At 45.3% G+C, this 24,466-nt stretch overlaps 2 protein-coding genes across 4 annotated transcripts in view; one reads left to right on the forward strand and one right to left on the reverse strand.

Moving 5' to 3' along the window:
• The window catches only part of macrod2 (mono-ADP ribosylhydrolase 2), a 345,335-nt gene that overhangs the window by 53,819 nt on the left and 267,050 nt on the right, over nt 1-24,466 (forward strand). The gene's annotated exons all lie outside the window — the stretch shown is intronic.
• Nucleotides 7,050-24,459, reverse strand: flrt3 (fibronectin leucine rich transmembrane 3). Of its 2 annotated transcripts, none has more exons than XM_078104060.1 (3): nt 24,187-24,459; nt 10,901-11,590; nt 7,050-10,244 (listed from the first exon to the last, which is right to left on the reverse strand). In XM_078104060.1, the coding sequence occupies exon 3, from the start codon at nt 10,200-10,202 to the stop codon at nt 8,250-8,252; it is 1,953 nt and encodes a 650-aa protein (XP_077960186.1). In that variant the 5' UTR covers nt 10,203-10,244; nt 10,901-11,590; nt 24,187-24,459; the 3' UTR covers nt 7,050-8,249. The 2 variants fall into 2 exon arrangements, with proteins under 2 accessions (XP_077960186.1, XP_040035177.1); XM_040179243.2 differs by lacking the exon at nt 24,187-24,459 and adding an exon at nt 16,574-16,917.

Here is a 24,466-nt window from a genome sequence, read left to right on the forward strand (position 1 = left end):
GAATGGGCCTGCCAGCGTTCCCAGCAGTGTTTTTGTGAAAATGGAAACTTTCCTCCCCTGCCTAAGTTTTTGTTTAAATGAAATGTCTGCATATTTAACGAGATGAATAATTAGTAGCCTTAAAGCTTGTGGTGAAATTAGTTTCATCAGACTCTTAAAGAGCTTTAATTTGTGCAGTGTGCACAATCTCTGGTTTATAAGGTATTAAGAGGAACGGTCTAACAACTGGGGGGAATTAAATCATTTATTGAGTGTGATTATTTTCCCATGATGAAACAGATGCCAAACTGAGATCAGGTACATGCACAGAACTATTTTCAAACTATATTCCGAACTTCCGCGGTGTCTTCACATGTATCTTCCCGCCTACAGTAGGAGAGAGGTGTGGATTAATAAGCCCCGTTGCTGTCTTCCTTGTCTGCAGCATTCCGCTCTCACCACAGCTTTCACCTGAAAAAAGAATGGTTGTTAATGACATCTATGGCATGGGTGCAACCTTCATCACCCCTACCTGCATGTCTCACCCTCAAGAATATCCGGGATGAATTTCTCCAGGACCTCTTTTTATTTACTTCTCAACCTGGCTATGAATGCCTTGCCTCAAAAAGTGGAGACATGAGTGCTGGAATCCGACAGCGCTGCACCGGACCGACAGCCGGCTGCTGTCGGTCTGTAAAGAGAACGTCTCTGTAAACATCAGCTCTGGTTACCAAAGGCTCGTGTTTTCCTGCACAATAACCGTGTACCTTTTCAGCAACGCTATGATTCCCCTGGTAATGCTCAACACGCTGAAGCTACATGAACACTTGACAACTCGTTTGTTAGCAGTTGAAAACCAGTGGGATTATTAAGTATAAATCATAAACAATCTATACAACCATTAGATCTTCATTTCTATATACTTAAATTGGTGTTCTTTTACTTGTTACTCAATATTATGGTTAATTATTGATTTCCCATGTTTGCTTGGCTTGCTCACATGATAATATGCTAATATGAATGGATGGCCTTTGTTTGTTTTTAAAACCTCCCAGCTACTAAGGCAACATCCTCAAATAGCTTGTTTTGTTTCCCCGAAATCAGATTCTAGAGAAAAAAAGAGAAAGCAGAAAATCACAACACTTCACTTGCTGCAACCGGACATGATTCACAATGTTTGACTTATAAATGACTACTGTAATCAAATCCATTCTTAAAAAATGTTGATTTACCATCCCAGCACTATTAGTTGTAAAGGATATCGGTCACAACAAAGGGATTATTAAGCATCCCAAGAAATAAGTGAAAGGTTTGATACGGTTGCCTAGCCAGATGTTGGTTTAAGCTGCGTAAGTGTCATAGTGGACTATGGACACGCACATCACCATGTTAACATGAGCAGGTTTCAGCAATGGCCAGCTTGGGATTACAGTGGCTTAGATCCTTTGACCTCTCCCTTCCGCCACTCGACGGTAAATAGATTGAGCAGACTTTTAATACAAAAACAACAATAATTCCTCCCTCCCACTTCCCCTCCTTCCTTTTTGGCTCCTCAAATTCCTTTGAATGAAAAATTAGTGTCACTTTCTTGGTATTTTGTGCAACAGACGGGCCCATTTTGCTCCCCCCTCCATGAGGAGGAAATGACTTGGGGGAGTGGATTCCTCCCACACAGAGATCTCAGTAATCGCGTGACTGCGTGTCACCAGCTCACCACTGTGACGGCAGCTTTTAATTAATCCCACAACCAACCACCCTTCCCTGCCCGTTGGTGGCTTCTCCCCCCGAACTTTTCCCTCTTAACTTTTCTCCCATGTATTTCACTGTGTGTGTGTGTGTGTGTGTGTGTGTGTGTGTGTGTGTGTGTGTGTGTGTGTGTGTGTGTGTGTGTGTGTGTGTGTGTGTGTGTGTGTGTGTGTGTGTGTGTGGTTGGTGCGGTTAGGTTGGTCGGGGGTGGTGCGTCACTTTGCTCAACCCGCCGTGGTGTGTGTGTGTGTGTGTGTGTATACGATTGTATGTATTCTTACAGGAGGACGCTACTTTTCCACACGGCGTGAGACGGCCCATTGCGTGTTTCAAGGAGCCGAGTAAACGGTGTGCCTACACCAAGTCCACGTGAAATGTTAATTACCCTTTTGTGGTGGTTGTCTCACTCCGGGTCAGGGACGTCACTCCCCCCCTTTTGCTGCACTGCAGTGATCTCATGTCAAGGTGCTCGAGGACAGCAAAATAATGACACCTTGCGCTGTTTGCGTTCTGCTTCTGGTGCTGTGATGAATGGTGACAGTTTGTATTTACAGTCCTAAAAGATGCTGGCACTGCAGAATCCCGCACCTCTTGGAGGAGAACCAAAACATCGCCACCCTTGAGCCAAACGTCTGCGTGTTAGCGCGGCGATGCTGTGCGAGGGAACGGGGAGACTTGACGAAGTTCTCCAGGGAGACGGGCAGAGCCTTCGCCTGAAGGTCAAGCTGTCAAAAGGGTCATATCGAAGGCTGCCGAGGAAGAGTTCTGCCCTGCTCGGCCCTAGTCTCCAAAACATCTCGGACGAAGACTTTTGGACATGTGAGCGGTAGAAGCAAAGCCTGAGAATGTAAATCATATAATCCATATCGAGCTTCCAGTTGCATCGACGTCGTTTTGTGGACTTGCTTAAGAAGGTGGTGATGGTTGGTCAGCGTGGAGCGTTTCCTGTCACTACCGATCAGCGGACGAGGGGGGGGGGGCGTTTTGTGCAAAGTGGACGAAACACGAAACTTGCATGCGACTAGGCTGACAACATCTGAAAATAATGAGCTGCAGACCGATGCACGTTGGCATGCAAAAGTTGGACTGCCGTTTTAAAGATGGCTTAACATAAATGCGAGAAGATAATGGATGGGAGAGGAGCCTCGGCCGGCGTGCTTCAGGTGGGGGTAATGGACAAGTTGGATTCCTCAGAACCTTTAAGAATGAAATAATCATTCCCCTGCATCAGACCTCACGGACAAATGGGACTGAGGGTCGATTAAGTTCTAAGGGGGACGTGCTGTTGATCTCATAAAGGGCATCAGGAGATGTATGGCCTCTTACGAGATCATTTAAACCACTTAATGGCGCACAGAAATTAATGGCTGCCACAGAGCAGAGTCAATTATATGGATATTTTCATAACATATTGTGTATAATTCATAGTGTAATGGCACAAACACCAATCAGCCACTCTGCTTTTGTTTTGGTTATAGCCTGTTTTAAATGAGATTATTGACTGTATTTTCGGGTTGCAGAATAAGTGGCTGTCTTCATGCAGAGATATAGATGTGTTGTCACTGTCTGCCCGTGGTGGGGCGGCGGCACTGTCTTTATGGTGGTGGCTCCTGTTAATTTATACTAATGCCAGATAATTTAGAGTTGCGATGGATGTGTGGCAACGCCTTGTGCTTTCAGGCAAAAAATTGGATTCATTAAGAAGACTGAGGAGCCGGTTAGGTTTTTTGGCCCCGTGGATTCAGGTCAGTGAGTAATGTGAGGGGATGGAGAAGGTCTTGGCCTGGAGGATGGGCAGGACAGGGGGGGCGGCAGTCAGAGACAGAGTAGTGGGGACAACACCCCTACACTGGAGCACATCACTCACACTGACGCTTCTCTCAGCGGACTCAGTGACGTTAGCTGCTTCTGTCTTTTACAACTGGACCAGGCTGTTGCGCTTATGACCGAGAGCCACAAAGATCCCCGGCAGTCTGCAGGGAAAGAGGGGTTGGGGGGGGGGGGGTTGCTAGTTGTTAATTAATTAATTAGTGAATGATGTGCACAAGTTAACATGACAGCAAGTTGTCATAACAACCATGACATTCATAATTACGTACACAGAGCACAATCAGTCATGCGGACTTTAAGCATGAGCCTTTCATTGTCAAATGTAGTTATGAGTGATGAAGATGGCTCCAATATCAAAAACATCCTGTCGCCTCAGGCTGTCGGCTCCCGCCTCCTTTTGTTCACAGCAAAATTTACACGATCAGTCAGGAGTCTGTCTGAGAGGTCTTTGAGGTTTCGTCTCCAATCTGCCTCACCAATCATAGACTCTCATTAGCACGCACCTCTGGGACCCCACCTAGACATTCACCAGCGTGTTGCCATTCATAACGGCACATTTCAATGAGCAATGGCTTCTGAAGTATGTGAACGAACCATAAGCGCCGTGGCGGAGGATGAATGTAAAGAGCAAATGCTTTACGTCAGAGCGTCGACAGTCAGTTTTGTTTATCCCGCATACTCACACACACACACATACAATATATGCAAATGACCTTTTTGCCAGAGATGCAGACTTTGTGGGAAGCCCTGAGCCTGCGCATGGCTTCTGACCTCAGCACAACTTTGCTCAGCATTTAGAGGCCATTAAATCATGTCTCTGTTTCATGTGCAAGCTGTGTGCAACAGGTTGTGAGGGAGAGGGAACAGCAGGCTCTCCTTTTTATTTTGTGCTGTTGTTTTTGCCATTTTACTCCTGTGTTGATAAGGAACACCTTTTAGTTAAAAATAACACGGTGTTCTTATGTTGTGAGATATATATATATATATATATATATATATATATATATATATAACGTCCCGTTTTTGTCGACATTATGACAATTTAGTAAGAGATATTATTCAAGTTTAAGAATTCCTCCACATTCCTCTGTATCATATCCGAGCAGGCTTTCTAGTTTAGTATTAATTCAGTTTCTGTAAATCACCATCCCGGAACAGGCCAATCATGTTGATTCACCAAATCAAAAGAACTCAAATGGGTGTGTTCTCCTGAACTAAGCGTCCTTTTGGTGGACCAGTTGTCCATCAGAGTTCCCAGTGATGACCGGCTGTTTTGGGGGTATTGATAGGCATCCATTTTTTATCTCTTGTGCTGCTTGAACTGAGTGTGACCTTAGCTGACTGACTTCTAATCAGTTATAGAGTCACAAGGCCTGTGCTTTTTGCTGGGATCGCACTAATGGCGTCGACGCGGTTGAACCACGCTCGGCTATTAGCAACGGTGAGGTCATCCAGGGGCGCTTCGATATGAGCATCTATAGGAATGCAAATGTGACCGGCTGCCTGACCATTACATTACAATAGGCCCGAGGCAGACAGTGCAGTTGCGTCATTAGTTTTAATCTCTACAAAAAAGACAAACACAATTCGGTTCTGAGTGTGTCACACAGGAGACAAATGCACGGGACATCTTCTGTTGTTTAAAGACTTGTCTGACCTCAGTGTGAACACAAGAGTGATTAAAGAACTGTTTAAAGGGACTGTTGGGGCAAAGGTCATGAGTGATAAGTGAGGTCACACGGGGTCGTCATCAGTCTGGTTCATCAATTTTGTCTTGTACTTTGGTCGGCCGAACTGCACAAAGCTGCTCTGGTTAATGTATTATTTTTAGTGAAAGTCACAACAATAGCATGATCTTTGCACCATTTGGACCAAACTGCCATTTGTCAAACAGGTGAGTGAAAATGACAGCAGTTTTTCTCGTTGTCACAGCTTTAATGGGGTGACTACAAACCCATGTGAGAAATGAACTTAATCTAGAAAGCTCATCAGTAGAATAATAAAAACGCAGCTGAATAGAGCAACGTCTAAATGCAGCGGAATAAATTGCTGTGAACTCATTGTTGTTTTTGTTTAGCTTTTCAGTCTTAAAAATATCACTTGAAACCCTTCAAGGGGTTCTCTGACTCATCGAGGAGTGGATCCTGTGAACGCCGTTGATGGCGGTGTGAAACCGGTTCAGTAATTCACCTGCAAAGACATTATGGCACATTGTGTTTATTTAATGCGTCTGAGGAACGTCACCATAAAAAAAATTGTGATAAATGTTCCCTCTGACAAAGATGCTTTGTTCACTTCAGAGTGTAAACAGAACAATTACCAACGTTTCAAGGTTTCATCCTTGAGTTTTCTTTTTTCTTCTGTCAGATAAAATAGCACGAAGGCTTTATCGTCAAAGGGGTATTGACAGCGTTCATATGGAAACGGTTACTATTCACTGTTCTAAAAGTAGACTGTTTACTTTGATTTCAAGGTAATGTGTTATATATTTAGTGTAAAGGCCAGGCTTAGTGTATACTTAAGGTTTGGACTGCGTGTGCAGCTTTTAGCGGCTCCCTTTACTGTAATTAAATCTCTCCCTGTGTTGAGAACTCGCGGGTGTGTGAATGTAGCCATGCAATATTTTCTTTGATGCACGATGAATACTTATCCTTTTGTGTGGGAGTGCGGCCAGTGCGTGTAGTCTGAAATGCATTAACTTCACTCTTTCAAAAGGTGTTTCTTTTGGATGCATTTAGCGAACGGCCTAATGGGCTATTTTACTGCTTTTGCATGTGCACCTTTTCATAAGTCTTTGCCAGAGTGAGCCGCAACCATGTCATTAAGTGTGCTGCCCGGAGCAGTGTTTATATACTTTGTCCTCTGCAGCGACGGGCATCCCCATCAGGGTCCGTCGGTACCACCCTCCATATGGTGCCTCGTCATTAGTTTTTGTTTGCCCGGGTGCCCGGGAGGTTCATCGAACCCTCGAGTCCAATCTCTCCACAGCCTCTTTCGACTCTACTGTGACATTTCTCTCAACGGCCAATCGGATAAGTCGCACATGGCTGCACCGCACGAAAGAACAACAGCAGCCTCGAGCAGATGTTGCTCTGCTGACTGCCCATGGAGTGGAAAACGGGGTTTCAAGAACAGTATTTTTGGTTATCGTTAAAGAGTTCAAAGGTCTTCAAAGCAGAGATGTGGTTTAAGGCTATGAACTTGAGACATAGTTCAGATCATTCAGGAGGATAAAAATGCAGTAAGTTGTTTTTTTAATCGCCTGGACTGTATTTTGAGATGAATGAATAAAACATTCATTCCCTTTTAGCCTTCTTTCTTACTCCAGGGCAGTTTACATTTCTACAAAGATATCCTTTTCATGTGTAAAAAAAAATGAGCAATCACAGCAAAGCATTGTGGGATAATAGTGATTTCAGACAACAATTTTTACTTTTTTTTTCCAAAAGTATTTTGATTAAGGTTTGTGGGACTCAGGATAAGGAAGAGAAAAGTTATTTTTATCCACTTTTATTCTGTAATATGACCAATAGTTTTCATATTCAATTGTGTATGAAAAAAAGTCACTGGTTTCTTAAAAAGCTAAATACAATAAGCATTGGATCAAGGCACATACAAGACTGGCCAAAGGGCATACAATGCACTTTGGTTTTCAATTGTTAAGAACAGTTAACTTCAAATTGTTGAAACATAACAGTGTGTTCATTTGGAAAATAATACAAAATAATACTCATAACAAGGAGTTGCTAACACTGGTAATTCTAATGGAAGCGATCGTGTTTTTATCTTTTCAGCCTGGTGACTAGAATGACGTATGGTACATGGTACTAAAGAATGCCGCCATTGTCGCTGGGCCATTGTTGGCTTGTACAAATAGAGATAGTGGGGGGTCCTCTGTGTCAGCCTGTCAAGTCTACTTGTTCTGAGGAGCAGAGGGCTCCTTAAGGTCGGTGTGCTTTATCTGCCCTGTGCTGTGGTCTACAATCCTGTCAGAAACACTGGAACCCTGCATGGGTTGCTTTGCTGTGTTTCCTCTTCTTGCAAAACGGAAAGAAAAATCACACATGGAACAAAGCAGAGAAATAAAGCATGGCACCTCATCTTTAGTTACTCGTCCTCGAACCGGGGAGGAATACGAGCGTACAACTCTTGGTCCGCGTGTGTGGAGACGGCTACTGACTTTTTCGAGGGGAAACGCGTCTACTTTGCGAAATGGACAATTTGCTGTGCCTTGGTTTACTTCATGTCATTTTTTTGCCTTTTTCTTTTTTTCTTTTTTTTCAGACAGCCACAAAGTTAGAAGAATGACCTGTGCTTATACTACAAGGTTCTCTACGGTCTGATTGTTCAACACAGCAATGAAAACCCACTTTCACAGTTGACAAGTCATCATATCTCAGTAGAACACAGAGTTTCTTTTAGTTGGTCGATAACCATAAGCAAAGGAAATACAGTACAAATTACTACAAATTCCTAAAATATAGAATTGCAGAATTGGTTACAATACCCACTGATGGTTCAATGCTGTCCTGCAACTGGAACGTTTCTTCGTCCTCATAAAATGTCCTTAAATATAAATTATATGGCAAATGTACAGATCATTGCTTCCTTAGTGTTATAGATCCAGTGTTGTGAAAAAGTCTTGCCACTCTCTGTTTATGTCACGCGCTCATCACGAATGGCCATGCGCAATATCATGAATGGGAATGGTCTGAATCTGGTATTCCACTGTCTCTGTAGCTCCTGTTGCTAAGACTGTTCTCGTTGTGTGGGCTTTTGTATAAAGTCAGGCCGTTGGGCGGGAAAATCGTGTGTATCACAAATTCCTCCTTGGACACGGGCAGATGATTTATAGGTATCATTTGAAAAGAGGTCTCTCGTATTTCGAGGATAGAGGTGTCCTTCTTTGTGCCAGCCTCGGCATAGTCATCCTTTCTCCGGCGGCCTTTGTTGTAGGTGCAGTTTCTGGAAAAAAGTGAACCGTTCCTGTGGACGTACCAACACACCAGTGCCAACATGATTATTGCCAAAAGAGCCACAGCCCCCCCAATGATGGCAGCCAAAGGCAGACTGGAATTTTTGTAAGGCTCTTTCTCCTGCTCTCTGTTCAAAGTTGTAGTCGGGTTGTGTGATTTGTGAGAACCAGTCTCTGTCTCGATGCAAACGGGCGTCTCATCTGACAGGTAAATGTTGCTGGTCTCCATGGGAACCATGCATATCCTATAGGAAGACTCTGGCTCCAGTGCCGTTAGCTGGTACTCCCTTTGCCCCCTCGTCATGATGGCCTCAGTGATGGAGCCAAAGGCAGGGCTGTGTCCCAGCTTCAGCCAGCTGAGCCGCAGGGCAGTCATGGGCTGCGACACCCTCCATGATATGTGTATTGCGTCTGCAGTACTTGACTTCACGCTGATGGTGATGATCTTCCTGCCCGAGGAGGTGGTCGTGCTGTGGTAATTCCTACCGATGTCGGGCCCTTTTACCGCAGGTCTTTTAGTCACAAACGAGGGCCACTTGGGCTGTGTGGGGCGCAAAGAATTGGAGACCGTGCTCGTCTCATACGGGGAGATGAGTTCTGAATCGGAGCAGTCAAACATGTCTGTGGTTAGGTCTTTGATCGCCATGCCTTTCACCTTATCGGGACCCTGGCACATGAAGCCACGCACATTCACCTTGGACGGCAACGACCGCAGCCAGTCACGCACCCACTTCATCTCGCATGTGCACTGCCAGGGGTTGTTGCGCAGCAGGAGCTGTGTGAGATTGTCCAGATCTTCAAATACACCCTGTGGGAGGGTGCTCAGGTTGTTGCCGGACAGATCCAGGCGATACAGCTGCCTAAGGAAGGCGAAAGCCCCTGGCGGGACGCGATTGATGTGATTATCTTGTAGCTGCAGTTTCTCCAAACTGTTTCCCGGCAAGTTGGCTGGCGGCGAAGTCAAGGAGTTCCTCATTAGCGAGAGCTCTGTCAGGTTGATCAGGTTTATGAGAGCCATCTCTTCGATGCCCCGGTTGTTGAGCAGATTACCATCCAGGATAAGTCGCTTCAGGTTGATCAGATCTTCCAGCGACTGCTCTGAAATGGAGGAGATGCGGTTGTCATCAAAGCGCAGCTCCTCAATGCTCATGGGTAGGCCCGAAGGAATTGTACTCAGGTGGTTTCGGGAGAGAAAAAGCAGTCTGAGGTGATTGCTGTCCCTAAAGGCCCCCTCCTCTATGCTGACTGCAGATACAGAGTTATCATCCAGGTGAAGTTCCTCAATGTAGGGAATTTGGGCTAAGGAGGAATGAGTAATCATCCGAACGTTGTTCTCCTGGAGGTGGAGCTCTTTCAGCCCGAGAGGAAGGTTAGTGGGGAATTCATCCAGATTGTTGCAGTACAGGTAGATCTTCTCCACGTTTGACAGCCTGCGGAGCTCTGCGGGGATACCTGAACTCCTGATGCGGTTGTTTTGCAAAAAGAGCACTGTAGCATCCTTGGGCAGACCTGTGGGTATGGAAGTCAAGCCCCGGTCATTACAGTAGATGAAGGTCCCATCGCAGCGGCAGGCTGAGGGACATGAGGCGGAGGTCACCAGGGGGTTAGCGAGGCCCAGCAGCAGCCCCACCCTGATGAGGAAGAGGATAAAGGCCTTGCATTGACGCACCATCTTGAAGCTGTGTTGCCTTGCAGTCTAATCACTCAAGGGCCCCTGGGGAGAAGACACAAGGGTACAGTTACTGCACGAGGCCCTTTAAAGGAGAGGCAAATTCCTGTTCTCATAATTGCTGTGTGTTTGAAATGCTGCCTGCAGCACTTTCTAGATTAAATAGCTGCTGAAGGAATCAGTTTGAAATCCTCCAATTAAATGTATTTGAATTGATCATTAAGATTGCCAGACAGTAGTAATCAGAGTGAGACTTTATTTCCCCCCAGTAAACTCTTTGCTTCAGAGCTATCTTTACGTCATCTGTAGATTTCATAGATAAAAAAAGTTTAAAAAGTAACCTTGATTAGAAACGGAACTTCTATTGAAAAATGAATGTCCAACTTCCAATGTCCATTGGCCCTGAATGGTGAAATATAATGGAGTCCCTTAGTTACACATTTTCTGTATCTCAAGGCGCCTTGAAAAATTTGGAAAAAATATATATATAATATATAAACCTGATATTAATAAAACCGTGGATGGTGGCGACTGCTCAGTCGTCCCTTTTTTCACTATTAATCCGTTCCCTTTTAATTAAGCTAATACTGATTTATTGCTTTAACTAGCGGCATTCCTGCCTCTCTCCCTGCATCTCTAATTAGAAAGTGTGGTCTGGTCAGTGAAGTGGAAAAAAGCAAAGCAATCCGTACTTGTCATACCTGATTTATACGACGTGGTCAATCCGTTCCAGACACCAAAGATCCAATCAAGATTTCCTCTTGAATTTGCTCTTATCCTTTCTGGAAGGGAGAAAGGTTTGTCCGAGGGGTTTCTGGTGATATCCTGATCTGGTCAGTGTTTACTGAACCAATTCCTGTTCGAAAGATGACCTCCTCTGTGTAGTCAGAGGCTCATGCTTTCAATGCTTTTACCATGGCAGATAAGCCTGTAGAAGAAAAGAAGCATTCCCTCTCACTGACAAAAACACGCGCTGACAGGGAATATTAAAAATCCTACTGGCTGTCGAGCTCAACAGCCATAACTGCAAAAGAGCTTTTTGGAGAGTTGTATAGTGTTCGAAGGCTCCTTTCTGCAATCAAGCCTGACAGGCATGATGAGATGACACAAAGCTGGTCTGAGCCATGCCAATCCCCTGTGCCACAGGCTCAATACGGGCCTGTTCACTCGCGTAGTCCAGGTCTTCAGGTAGCCCAGAATCCTTTGCTCCCTTGTCAAACCTATATACACATTAATCCAGGGCTTTGGTCCCTTTTCCTGAAGCAGATAACCAGTGTTTTCCTTTCCTTTATAGAACAAAACAGGGCCAGGCGCTTATCCTTCTGGGCCCAGATGCCTCACGCATCTGCAGCTCGACTCGTAGGCGCTCCCCTCACACCGGCGATGGTGCTCTGAAAGAAAAACGGATAGAAACCTCATTAGTGCCCACATTCCGTCAGTACAAAGTCCTGTCTTGATTATCAGGAATAAAGGGAGAAAAGATACATTTATTTTGCCTGTTTGTTTTACGTAAGTAAGACTAAAACTCATTTTAGTTTTAGTATGACACCTTATGTGAACTACATGTTGACGCTGTGGAAATCTAATTGGGTTCAGGAATGTGTTTTGACTCTGAACTCTAACCTCACAGACATTGTGATTTCTTGCATAGAAATCCTGCCTGTCATTTAGCTTGTTGACCTTCTACAGCCTGCTAGTCCAACACGCCACACATCTTTCCATGTGGATACAAGAGAGAATGTCTTCGCACACACAAAAGACAAAAGAGATCCACACCCCGACACACTGGCCGAGAGGTTGAGTCCCCGTGTTGCGGTTCTTTAGTCCAGTTCGCTTATTAGAAAACGAGTCAATAACAAACTCCACACAAGAGGACAAATGGATCCGGTCAACTCTTATTGAAGTACTTGTATTGTTAAAAAGCTCCCATACCGATTTGTATTTTGTATGGAGAAGAGGGCGCTCTGTCTCTGTGTCCCCCCCACCCCCCTCCCATACTCTATATGAATGCTGTTTGTAAAAATAGAATTCCCCTCGCCAAAGAAAATGTTACGTTTCCTCTTACAACACAATAGCTTTGTGTCATTATATGCGCCCATTCACGTGACCTGCTGGCTGCCGGTGTTTGCTGTAAAACATGTAGGTAAATTGGGAACAAGAGGCCCGGCCATTTAACAGTTGTAGCCCTCGACAAGGAAAAGATTAGAGGCCTGAGAGGCTTGAAACTCGATTACAATTGCCGGGATGCCGTCTAATAATAACGCAACCCCTTCCTTCTGTTCACTCTAAACACGGCCTCCTTGTCCACTATTACATTAGTTTTAGATTAGAGTCTGGGGGAAAAGCACCAGATGTGACCTCTACTAACTTCTGGAATAAAAAGAGATGAAATTCTGTAATGGAGTTTTAGAAACTGGCGAGATGATGGAGGGATATGTGACTCTGTTGGAATGGACTTTTATTGGAGCTCTTAGTCAAGCTATTTTAAATAGTCCTTTTCAGCTCACTGAATAACCTTAAGTATGTTGTCTTGATTTGAGTCATTGAAAGCTAAAGTGTTTTAAATGACAGCCTTTCTGTCTCATTAAGAACCGAGCGACACCTAACTGCACTGGGAATGATCGCCCTTTAGTCTTGTGAGTAAAGGGGATTCTCTGCATGAAAAAGCCACATATATGGAAAGGTGCAACATTTCCAGTTTGTTCTTTGGCCACTGCAACCCAGTTAGCTGCTGAGGTAACAATCTGGCTCAGTGTCCAGGACGAGGGGAAAGTGCACGGCTATTCTTTTACGACCGCTGGAGGAAAGGCAGTGAGAGAGAGGGAGCAGAAACCGTAGGTATCACAGGCCTTGTGTGATGTATCGCGGGAGATTTATCCGACCTCAGCTTTGAAGTAATCATGCTTATTTTTACGAGGTGCAGAGTCGGGACTAGGTGCTTGGCTGTTTTTTTTTTTTTTTTAAGCTCCCCTTTCTTTTTCCACGCTCATTGGATTTCGGGAGAGTGGCCCCTCTCCATTGTTCGCTACCAGGCAAGCATGTGGACCTTGTAGCCTCAAGAGAGGAGGGTTAGGTATTAAAGGGTTTTATTCAGGCAATTAAAAATGCATCTAATTCATACTGTCTATTTTTAAACCCTTTTCTTTTGCATTTAGCAATAACATAACACGCGGAGGTGCACTCACGCGGACACGCACACACAATGCTTCTGAGTGCAACTGAAGGCGGAGTTAAACATTTTTTACTGATGGATGTCTTTCTCCACCGCTCTCATAAGCGCCGCCGGCCGACAGGGGATTTCTGTAGCAGTCAAAGTGGCTTCTGCTTCATTTAATCCGAACTGGCAAAGTTCAATTGAGCATCCTGGTAAAATTGTGTGTGTTTGTACAGCTAGTTACCTTTCAGTGGAGAGCGTGGGAGGCTCGGACAAAGCTGGACACTGATAGCCATTGAGAGCTCAACACGCATAAATGCACTTTTGGTTGTGCCCCCTCGTCATGCACAAAACCTCAAATGAAATAAAAATATCTTTGCAGATTGTTATGACTTTTAGTAAAATACAGAATACATGGGCTTCATTTGCGTGGGGGGGGGGCTGTAGAAGATGCAATGGCTGAACATTGAATTATTCATGGGTCCTGAAATTAATTTTGAACCACAGTAGAGGTTTCCATTGGGAAATCAATGTTGTTTGTATCTGCTGTTGATTATTTATTCAAATTCATAATAATAGTTCTGAATTATGATTGATGGCACACAGTGTTGTTATTGCCGGTTCTATTTTAGTTTTTGAAGATTTTGATTGTTAAAATGTTTTTTGATTTGCGGCGTAGTTTTGCAAGTCAAAATTAGAAATGAGGAATTATTCATGGTCGTGTGATCATGCAAATAAATGTACGTATTTTGGTGGTGGGATTCAGATCTAAAAACGGGGTGTATTTTTGACATTTTTCATGTGCCACGTGAAGCCTGCCATTGATTCACACATTAGCAAGTGGCATGTCACCACACCGGGAAGCGGCCTGCTCTGGTGCTGACACACAATAGAACATTCATGGTCACATCTGAATTCACAGGGACACAGGACACGTTTTGAGCCGGAGAGAAAATGGGCAGAAATCTCGTCATAGTTTCTGGGACTGGGTATGTGGCCTCCTGGCGCTGCCTTTAGACGGGCCGACCAGATGATACGTTGGGAGCACAGAGAGAGGCCTCGGAGAGACGGGGGTCTCTCTTTTGTAACCGCCTGAAAGGAGAGATCTGTGCCAGCTGCAGTCGTTTTTCCCCACATGGGGGTGATAGGGACTGCAAGATGAAATGTGCGTCTGTGTGTGTGTGTGTGTGTGTGTGTGTGTGTATAGATGTGACAAGCAAACACCAAAACACTGAATACTCATGTTAAGCTGCTCAGCAAGCCCATCTGGGCAAAGGCTCGACAGCTACCTGCAGTACAGAGATCTGTTCCCCGCCCTACTAGCCACTGTGCAGTTAAATACTGAGTCCAAGGGCTCTCGAATGTTTTTCCCGCAGTAATTGCGCTTTACACATTTACTTTTAGTAACCAATTTGACTTTTAAAGCTTGCAATAGATAAAAATGTTGCTGCTTAGTGGCAAAATAAATTATGAAAATAACTGATTTAGGCCTCCATAGGTGTCTGTGTCGAATAGGAAATACGCCTGGGTAGTTGTAGTCTGGTTATTACCCCCCCCCCCCCCCCCACACACACACCTTCCCCTGTCCCTTCACGCAGACATTGATTTATTTTTTATGCTTTAACTCTTCTGGCAATTGCAAATTCCTTCTGTAGTGACCTGGTTAGTTGCTCATCTGCAATGTGAATTCCCTCTGAAAGCCATCGACTGGGGAGTTTGGCCCCGGGCATCGCTGAAGACAATTGGGTCTGTCCTCATGTCTGCTCGGTTTAACAGGCTATTTATTTCTTTGTCCCTCACACACACAGATACACACACACACACACACACAGAACAACAAAGAGCCACCATCCCATCCCAGTGAAAATCCGAGTCAAGTTTGCGTCCACCGTTGCTTCACAGGAATATGGGCTGCAGCACATGTAAGCATCATTTACAGCCGGGATGACCGTAGGGCTGCGTGTGGATAAAAGGCCACGTTAAATTGGATTAACAACTGTCCCTGCGCCGGTGATGCCAATAATACATCCAGCGCACACACAGAGCCGCAGAGCCGAATGCGCCCCACTTTATCGCATCGATCCAGAGGGACTAATGGCAGGTTTGAATAGAGGGAGCATTGGATGCATCAACACCACAGATTGACGCTTGATTGTCAGTCGGCGAGCACGAGGTGTTATCTGATGTGTGTTTCTGGATGATTATTAGCAGCTTATATTATATGGGGGGGTGTTCCAGCATGTGCGTTAAATGAGCCGCAGCGTGTGCACTAATGGAACTTAAATTGCCCTTATTTTGTGCATTTTCAGGGGACCATAATGATTTTGCGCCTACAATCCAGCAGGTTGTACAGCTTCCACAACCTATGGTGTGTGTGTTTTAAGGGGGGGGGGGGGGCACACTTGCGTATGACCACAGTCCATTTCAGCGGAGTAAAGGCATGAACAGAGGCGGCGCGCACAGTGACGACGGAGGCGCATTTAGCGGAGTTTCTCCGGCTGCTCCTTCATGTAACTCCGCGGGACGCGCACCGCAATCTCAGCGGCGCGCCGGGGTGTCCAAAATCACACAGACACCCCCCCACTCCCCATTACCCTAATCCTATGAGCTTTGCGTATTCCCCTCCGTTTATTTTCCCACCGGTTGAGGAAGATCGAAAGGTGAAATATGGGAACATGAAGATTTTAGAAGTAGCTGTTGATTTCTTTTAAAATGCCAAATAAATGCACGTTGTGACTAACGCTGTCTACTGAGGCAAAGTGTGGATGTGAGCGAGAAGCGCATTTAACGTGTCGCAAGGAGAATCCGGTGGGGAGGCTGGAGAGACGGAGAACCCCCCTCCGCGGAGATGGCTCTGTGTTCGGGTGCATTTGGATTGGGTTCGAAGCAGAAAGGAGCTGGCGTGAGAGAGAGAGACTTGAGATGACGAGATGGATGAATAATCTGTTTAAATCTGCCAGGCTGAGCGCAATGACTCGCAAAGCTCAGCTCGGGTTTGTTTGGAAGAGACGGACACTTTCCTCTGGCTTCATCCTAAGACTTTGTCTACGTGTGTAACACCAGCACAGCAGCGGAGACATTTTGAGTCGAGAATTAAACAATACTGAAATACTGATGAGGATCCCGCATGACTTTAAATTCCTTCTGCCAAGAGAGAAGATCCAAAAAGGTGAAAAGGATGCATTCCCAACAGGACTGTACCAGCAAAAAGCGCACTTACCTCTATAATCAAAAAACAAAAAGGGAAAGTAACAGGTATCCTCTTAAATTGGGGCTCACAGCGGGGAGAAAAAATAATCCAATCCAAGCTACGAGGATTTAAATTCAGATCCCAAAAAAAAATCTCCTAATTTTGAGTTTATCTGTAGCAGCACTGCTATGTTTACTGCTGCCCCTCACACACGTACACACGCACACTCGAGCACACACACAATCTGTAGGCTGTGCAGGGACGGAGGTGCTCGGCTAGATCTCAATACAAATGTGGAGTTGTGTTTGCCTCCTGCTTCAGTAGAGCACTGATGTCATCTGGAGGAGGGGTCTCTCTGTCCCTCTGTCTCTCTCTCTCTCTCTCTCTCTCTCTCTCGCTCTCTCTCTCTCTCTCGCTCTGTCTCTCTCTCTCCTCTGCAATGTAAAATGCAGTGTTGTGTGTATACACTAGGGGGAGTGGAGGAAAGCAGAAAGGCACTCGCATCCTTTTCAGATGTGTGCACTTAAGAGGAATGAGTAGTCACTGGTTGGAAAGCAATGCTCACTGTCAGAGGAGATGTACAGTGTGTGTCCAACGCTGGTGAGAATAAGGGACACACACACACACGCACACACAGCTTTGCTTGCAGTGGTTGGTTTGTAGCTGCATGTGGTTGTGTGAGCTGTAGTTAAATGATCATTTGCATATCTGTTTGAGATTTGTCATGATAATTCATGATTAGGTTTTTTTGGCACCGGTGGCTTCATTACCGATGTCATGATTTGTCAATTATCTCTGTGCAGGTGTTGTTTTTTTTCTCATCTCGGCGGCGCACATGTCTTCTCCAACACAAAGGAATGTGTGACAATTGTAAACTCAAATTATTTTGTCCACACAAGTGAAAAAACTAAAACAAGCCGTATCTAGCACACTAAATAGAAACTTTGCTTCTCCGTTTGTGTATTTCTTTTTAAACGTCGACAGGTTATCGATATTTGAGAACGGCACAGTGACCCATAAAAATTTAAACCAATAACTCCAATAATTCCTAAATATACTTGTGAGTGTGAGTCTGTGTTGCAGGATGCAAGTTGTTCCGACACACCTGGACCGCTCTCTTTGTCCCTCCCCGGTTTAATGTTTAAGCCAAACGGCGACTTTTTAAGGCCCAAAGCGGCAGTGAGTCACCCTGTTAGTCAAAGGCTTGCACAGCATATCTGACGCCGCCAACACCCCCCCGCATCATCTCCAATGCCCTCCTCCGGCTACCTGAGAGAGGAGACTCCTCTCGTAGACGTCATTTACCAAATACTACTTTTAGCCACAAAGCTTCCACTTCATGTGCTCCATTATGCTGCTCTGCGCATTTCCAGTTAACTAATGTCCCTGATTACAGTGTTTTAGTACTCGGTTCTCTCATCGTGTGCTCATGAGTTGACAGGGACCTCCACTCCTAAAAAAAAAAAAAAAAGTTATTGCCTCATTAGGAGGGTGCAGACTACACAAGAGTGACTGTGTAAGTGTCTGACCACCCGTGACCTCTCATGCCCGGTTGTTTGGCGGGAGCGAGCGCGTTCCGACTGCGGCCTCGCCACGTGGGCCACGCGGTTAAACCGTGATTGCCGTCCTACTGGAGTGCCTAATTGAGCAGACTCTTAAGCTTGGAGCATCTGCCAAATCTACTCAGACCTCCAATGGAGTTTTTTCTAGTTTCCCTTTTTTTTTTTCAAATGTGTTTTCTTTCCAGATGGAGCGGCTTTTTCTATTTTTTTTATTCAAGACACAATGGGATTTCTAAACAAATATCAATCGTCTCCCTCTCTGCCATTCATTTTGAGGCAAATCTGTTTTCACAGATCCACCTAAATTGCTGTTGTGGGCGCGAAGTCTCCGCCGCGGCTTAATTAACGTGTCTCTCGCTCGTTAATGAGCTTAATCGCGTCGTATTAGTCCAGGTGTTGTACGCCGAAGGCCGCGAGGTGAGAAAGGGTCAGCCTCGGACATCCTGACTTGATCCTCGTCTTCCCTCCCAGGGGGCAGAGCGGAGAAGCCTGCGCCTGACCTCACCATGCCTTCCTCTCCTAAATCGACTGCAGACACATCTGTCAGCGGCTGCTGATTGACCCTCTCTGAGACGTACAAAGAGCCCCACTGGAGAACGACGGTGTTGGGTTTCTGTTATCTCAAGACCAGGGGAAATCTGTATCCCCGTTCGTCTTTTGTTAAAGGGGGAGGGTGCTCTCCTTTTCCCAAGGATGCACTGTGGTCTGTCTGGCCAACTTCACTGTGTTTAGACAACACACGGGTTGTTTCCTACTCTTGTTTTTTGTGTGTGTGTGTGTGTGTGTGTGTGTGTGTGCGTGCGTGTGATAGCTAAATATATTAAGCCACTTGATTTAGCTAAGTGCTGGCTAAAGTGCCTTTTGGCTCTGGTGGCAAAGGAACAACTGTCGAGTGCGCACTTGGTCTTGTTCTCTATGAGCCTGTCCTCATGCCAGTTGTCGTCTTTCATGACCGACTTCCGGCCAAATAATAGGTTTTTTTTCTTTGCTCCTGCTTTGGTCAATAGATGGGGCTTGCCGTTGGCGGGCCGCGGTGCCCTACTTTTTGTATGCAGACCAAAGTCTGTTTGGGTGCAATACAAGCTAGGTGTTCTGGATGTTATTATATCCCGCTCAATTTTCCGTTTATCTGTCATTTTAGCTTAGTGCATGTTCACTGAAAAGCTTGTGTGAAATACAATAGGCCCCAAAACTGCTCAGGGGCTCACAGGGGAAAAGTGGAGGCTGATTTCCCCCTCATGGCTCCTTTCTTGCTCTGACTGGAACTCATTATTTATAGACTTTCCGTGTTCTTAACCAGTGCCAAATAAAGGGGAACATGTAAAGGGCTGCTGCCAAAACCCCCGCTTTGTTTTTCATTTACCTTCTGCTTTATTTGCATATTCATCCTCTACAGGCAATCAACAGCAGATCTTTGCTGTGGGCCTTTCATCTCCGCTCTGCCATCCTGACAGGCAGCTTTTCAGTATCACAACAGTTTAACTGGGATTTGCGGATGAGAGGTGCTGCTATTTATGCTAGAAAATTCACATTTTTGATTTGCAGAAAGGCGGAATGTGTGTAAGAGCGATAGAAACAGAGTACATGGTGTAAAAAAAGAGGCTAATTCACAAGATAAAAACGATATTTCATTAGTGAGGTTTTGTAGACGTGTTAATGTAGGCATCGTGGAATTGCCCATGATGGTTGTCAGCAAAAGCTTTGACTGGTGGAGCTGGGTGGACGTTCATGCATATGAATGCAGATGTCAGATACATGAAGCGGCCAATGGTTGCCATGCAGAACGCTACTAGTCCTTTCTAATGCATATCCCAGATGTTGAGGGCTAAGTCGAGCCCTTCATCTCTTGGGACGAGGATGCGGAAAAAAGACAAGAGCCAACGACCACTGAGACTAAAGGGGCCGACATCCTGCTGCTTCGGCAAGACCAGGGGCCTCGGCCAGTAGCCATTTGGCCCTTGTCTCTGTGGGAGAATGACGAGCCATGCAAATAGCCCCGTCGGCTGTTTTTTTCTGCCTCCTCTTTTGTTTTCTTTGGTTGTTTTTGTGGTTGCTGTTGTGTTGTTTGTAGAGACAGAGGAACTGAGGGATGAGCGAGTTCCATAAAAAAAGGTAGAGGGGGTAGGAGCTGACTTGTCAACCTCAGAACCTCCCATAGGTTAATGACCCCGGGCACAAAGCTCTGTAATCAGATTAGATGGAGCAGCCGTCCTCTCCCCAATGCACTAATCAGCACAATAAAGGAGGTAAAAGCTAGAATTACCATACAGTGTTTTCACAGCGCTGCATACATCTCCAATGTAGCTAATTGAGGCCCTTCTCTCTTGCTTTGTAACTGGTTTACTGCTCTTGCACAAAATCTGCAATTAACCAACTTAGCATCTTTTCTCCAGCTTTAGTGAAACGGGTCGCATTTATCTACACAATGGACTCTTATCTGCTTGTGTAAGCGCCGACCGAGCGTTAAAGACAAACCCGCAGCTTTTCCGATTCCTCAAACTAAGCAGCACATTGCTTCCCGATTTTGGTGACTTTAGTGTTGTAGTCCTTTTGGGATTAAGAGTCTGCGTGTTTTATGAAAGGGTCAGTGAGGGTTTACAGCTGTAGAGGAAGTCGAGGCTAGTGTTATCTAGTGAAACAAACCAAGTTTTTGTTGCTCCAGACAAGATAAGATTGATTGTGCAAGAGCCCAAGGACTGTAATGGCCCCGTTGACTAGAACACACATACAGGAAGTAGCGCTCTTAGGCAACAGCGTTTGTGGTAAAGAGAAGTGGGATGTCACGCGGAGCTGTTGTCAATATGATCAAAGAGTTCACTTATCGCTGCCAAACACGAACTCCCGTCTTTGTTTCTCCGTGATCTTGGTGATTTTTGTTTACTCTCATGAGTCATGTCTATATATCTGTTTCTCTTTTTGAAAGAAACAAGATGACTAACCACTAGGAAAATACAAAAGCAATCTGAGCTTTTCACATCTTCATGCACTACAGAGAAAACTCTGTACTGTCAGTGATTTCCACTCCGAGCCAATGCATCAATCACTTCCTTAAAATACATTCTCATTACCCAGTTCCACATTTGCACATGGTTGTCTCGAGCGACATCATTCCGTTTGCATCATTGTATTTATATCTGCCAAAGCTGGGTAGAGTTGTGTTGACATTTTGTCATTGTGGTGAAGAGAAGCATCTTCGGGAAGCGGAGCCACTTAATTGGCATTAAACATCACCAGAAGGTGTTACCAGGTAACACCTCCAAACCAACCCATCCACACGGGGGTGTCTGCGCCTCAGCGTCTGACGCCGGCTCTTTGGCACTCATCCCGAACGACTGTGATATCGGATGTCTCATTCCTCTGCTTCCAAGGGCCACATTCAAAGGAAACCTATAGAAAGTGATGACGGGGGAATAAAAGGACCGGTTGAGTCAAGGGGACATTTATGACCCTCGTGAAAGAAGCGTTTCTAGACCAACCGCCCACTTATTAGCGCGAGAGTGTATGGTGCTTGCGGTGGACCTGTCAATGACATGTTTTTGGTTATACTGGGAGTAACTGGAGTAGGCCCTCTTTATCCCACTCTGTTGCCGGGGTGTTTCTGAGGTTAACCTCCTGATGGACGGGGTGTGTGTGTGTGTGTGTGTGTGTGGTGTACATTACATTGGCAGTAATGGGGCTGAGGCGTGGGAGGATTTTAAGTTTGAGTGTATTGGAGATTGACAAGTTCTTTATCTAAATGGCCATTAAATCAATGGAGATTTGGATGTATTGTTTTTTTGTTGTCAATCACCTTAGTACAGTGCAAGAAACCATGCACAACTTCTCCAAGTCACTCACATGCAATTGGTTTCCTTCGCAGTATAAAGAATTTTATAAGTTATCCATAATTCGTTCAAAACCGTTTGTATGAACAACTTGTTGAAAATCCTTCAGCCTTTGAAGCAGGTCCTCGCTCACAGAGTAAAGATATTTCTGTTCACAGGAGCAGTGCTTTTCTTTCAGATCATAGCCCTCGAAATATACTTATCTAGATTTCCAATTTAGCAAAAATAAACAATGGAGACAAAGTCGTGACATCTCACAGGTCCATAAGAACTCCTTTTAAGTTGACCCATCAAAAGCCGAGGAAGTGAATCTCCTCCATCAGCGATTAGGTTTGTATAGTAAATAGAAACCTTGCCATTATATCCAACATCTATCACACATGCAATGACGCAAATGCGAATGTATACGCAGGGGTAGGGAAAGACACCGGGGGCAGCAGCTGCCAGACGTTGGCAGCTGCTGATGTTGTCTCGGTGTTGGTGTGAAAATGGCAATTTGAAATGGAAAATGGTCCCTTTTCTGTGGCGCGTGTTATTGGTGAACAGTCCTTCTGTTGATTGAACCGTAGCGGCTCGCATCAAGTTTTTGCATAACATTGCAATGGGCTCTCTAAAATAACAAAATCATTTTTTCTCTTTGTAAAGGTCACTGTTATGTGGAAAATGCCAGCATTCCCTATTTGGGAACATACATCACTGACTGTATCACTTGCCAAAGCTATTTGTTCCGTACCCATTTAAGTAAGCATTTTGCACAAGCTACGGTTCTGCACACATTACTCTATTTTTTATTAGGTATTTTCTCTATTCTTTGACTGTCAAAGTTCCTTAACACGGGTGCTGATTTATTTGGATCCGCTGCAGTGCCCTAATTACGTTCATGCTTTATAATTGTGTACAGGTTTGCATTGAATTTTCTGTACTTTTTTCAATTTTTTACTACATTTGCTGCTCCAGCGACCTAATTCCCCCCTGTGATCATTAAAGTTTCATTAGCCTTATCATCTTCATTTCTCCCATTCATGCCTCTCACCTGAGTAGCTTCCACGGTACTACATTGCTTCAACATGGTTTCTGTCTTGCATGACCAAGTTTTGAGCGGTAGTCCCTTTTGCATAGTTCAAGAAAGTTCTCCGAAACACATTAAAGTTCTGCGTGCGTTGCAGGAGCAGCAACCGCCCCCAGCTCTCTCAGGATAGGGAAGCCCCAGAGAGACTCAGTTTAACCCCTGAGGATTAGTGCTCATGCCTACTTTAGCACTAGTAAAAGGGAAAATGTCTCAGCGCATTGAGTCAATGGGGATTCAGTCGCACTCTACTGGCTTCCCACACAAAAAATGGACAAAGAAAAAAGGGCAGCTTTAGCTCTGACTTTAAAGGGTTAGATGTTAGCCTACTTTACGACCCCCCCCCCCCCCCCCCCCTCCCCGAAATACAAGCGCCTACTCCCTATTATGAATTCAAAGCAAAAACCCATTGTGTAGGCATCAGGAAAGATTTCTAATTGGATTTTTTGTCTGTGTTTTCTTTATGAGCTTGTTTTTTCCTTCTCCCTCAGTTTCTCATAGTTCACATTCCCCCCACGTCTTTCACACATTGGCGTCTATGTTGAATATATTGCCGGAGACGAGTAGCGCGAGTGTGGGGAGACAGTCCGGTGCGATGTCGAAGGGCGCGCTTCTCTCACAGGGGTCCCTGGCAGAGTCAAGGCTCTGTCTGTTGACTTTAGTCCTGGGTTGACATTCCCCCGTGTTTGTCTAGGCTTTCATCACGGCTCCGTTCAAACAAGCACCAGCAACTGATAAAACACATGCTCTCACTAAGTCAGAGTCACGCACACACATATAAGCGCATAGCGACACACGGACCGATTTCGATCCGACTTCATAGCAACAGGTGATGCCCCGAAATGGATCCGGGGCTTTAGAATCCGCGCTGTGCATTTGCAGGACGATTCTTGTAAAAAGTTTGAGTGCATCAACAGCTGTCCGTGATGTGAAATCACATCCATCCAGCAGTGTCTCCTCCTGCCAGAATACACTAGCAATATGTTTCTGCACGCCAGGTTGATTCTGAAATATACTGGCGTTAAATATCAGAGGCCAGGTTACCATTCATTCTGAAGGAGAAGAATAAGACCAACAGCTGTGTTTTTACAAATGGCCCGTAACTCAGCCTGGTACATTTCTCTCTGTCTGAGAGTTGCAGCCAGCAGCACAGGAATGTTTCCGCCCGTCAAGCAGGAAAAGTCTCCTCACCTGTCCTGGGTCGCTGTCTGTTCTCTCGCACCAATGGCTTCCATTCCCCGCCAAATTTCGCGCTGGCACCGGCGCACAACGAGGAAAAGGAACGGAGGGTGTTGCGGCCGGCAGTTGTAGGTGTGTGCGCATGTTTGTGTGTGTGTGTACGGAGTGTGTGCGTGTATGGAGAGTGACGTCGCTCCCGCAGAGAGGCGCAGTGTGCTATTGTTCCGATGTGGATAATCAACGTTTTTTTTAAACCAGGTGCAACCCACACCTGCGTGTGTTCCCTTCCACC

The sequence above is a fragment of the Gasterosteus aculeatus genome, chromosome 6 (assembly GCF_964276395.1).
Source record: "Gasterosteus aculeatus chromosome 6, fGasAcu3.hap1.1, whole genome shotgun sequence".
NCBI lineage: Eukaryota > Metazoa > Chordata > Actinopteri > Perciformes > Gasterosteidae > Gasterosteus > Gasterosteus aculeatus.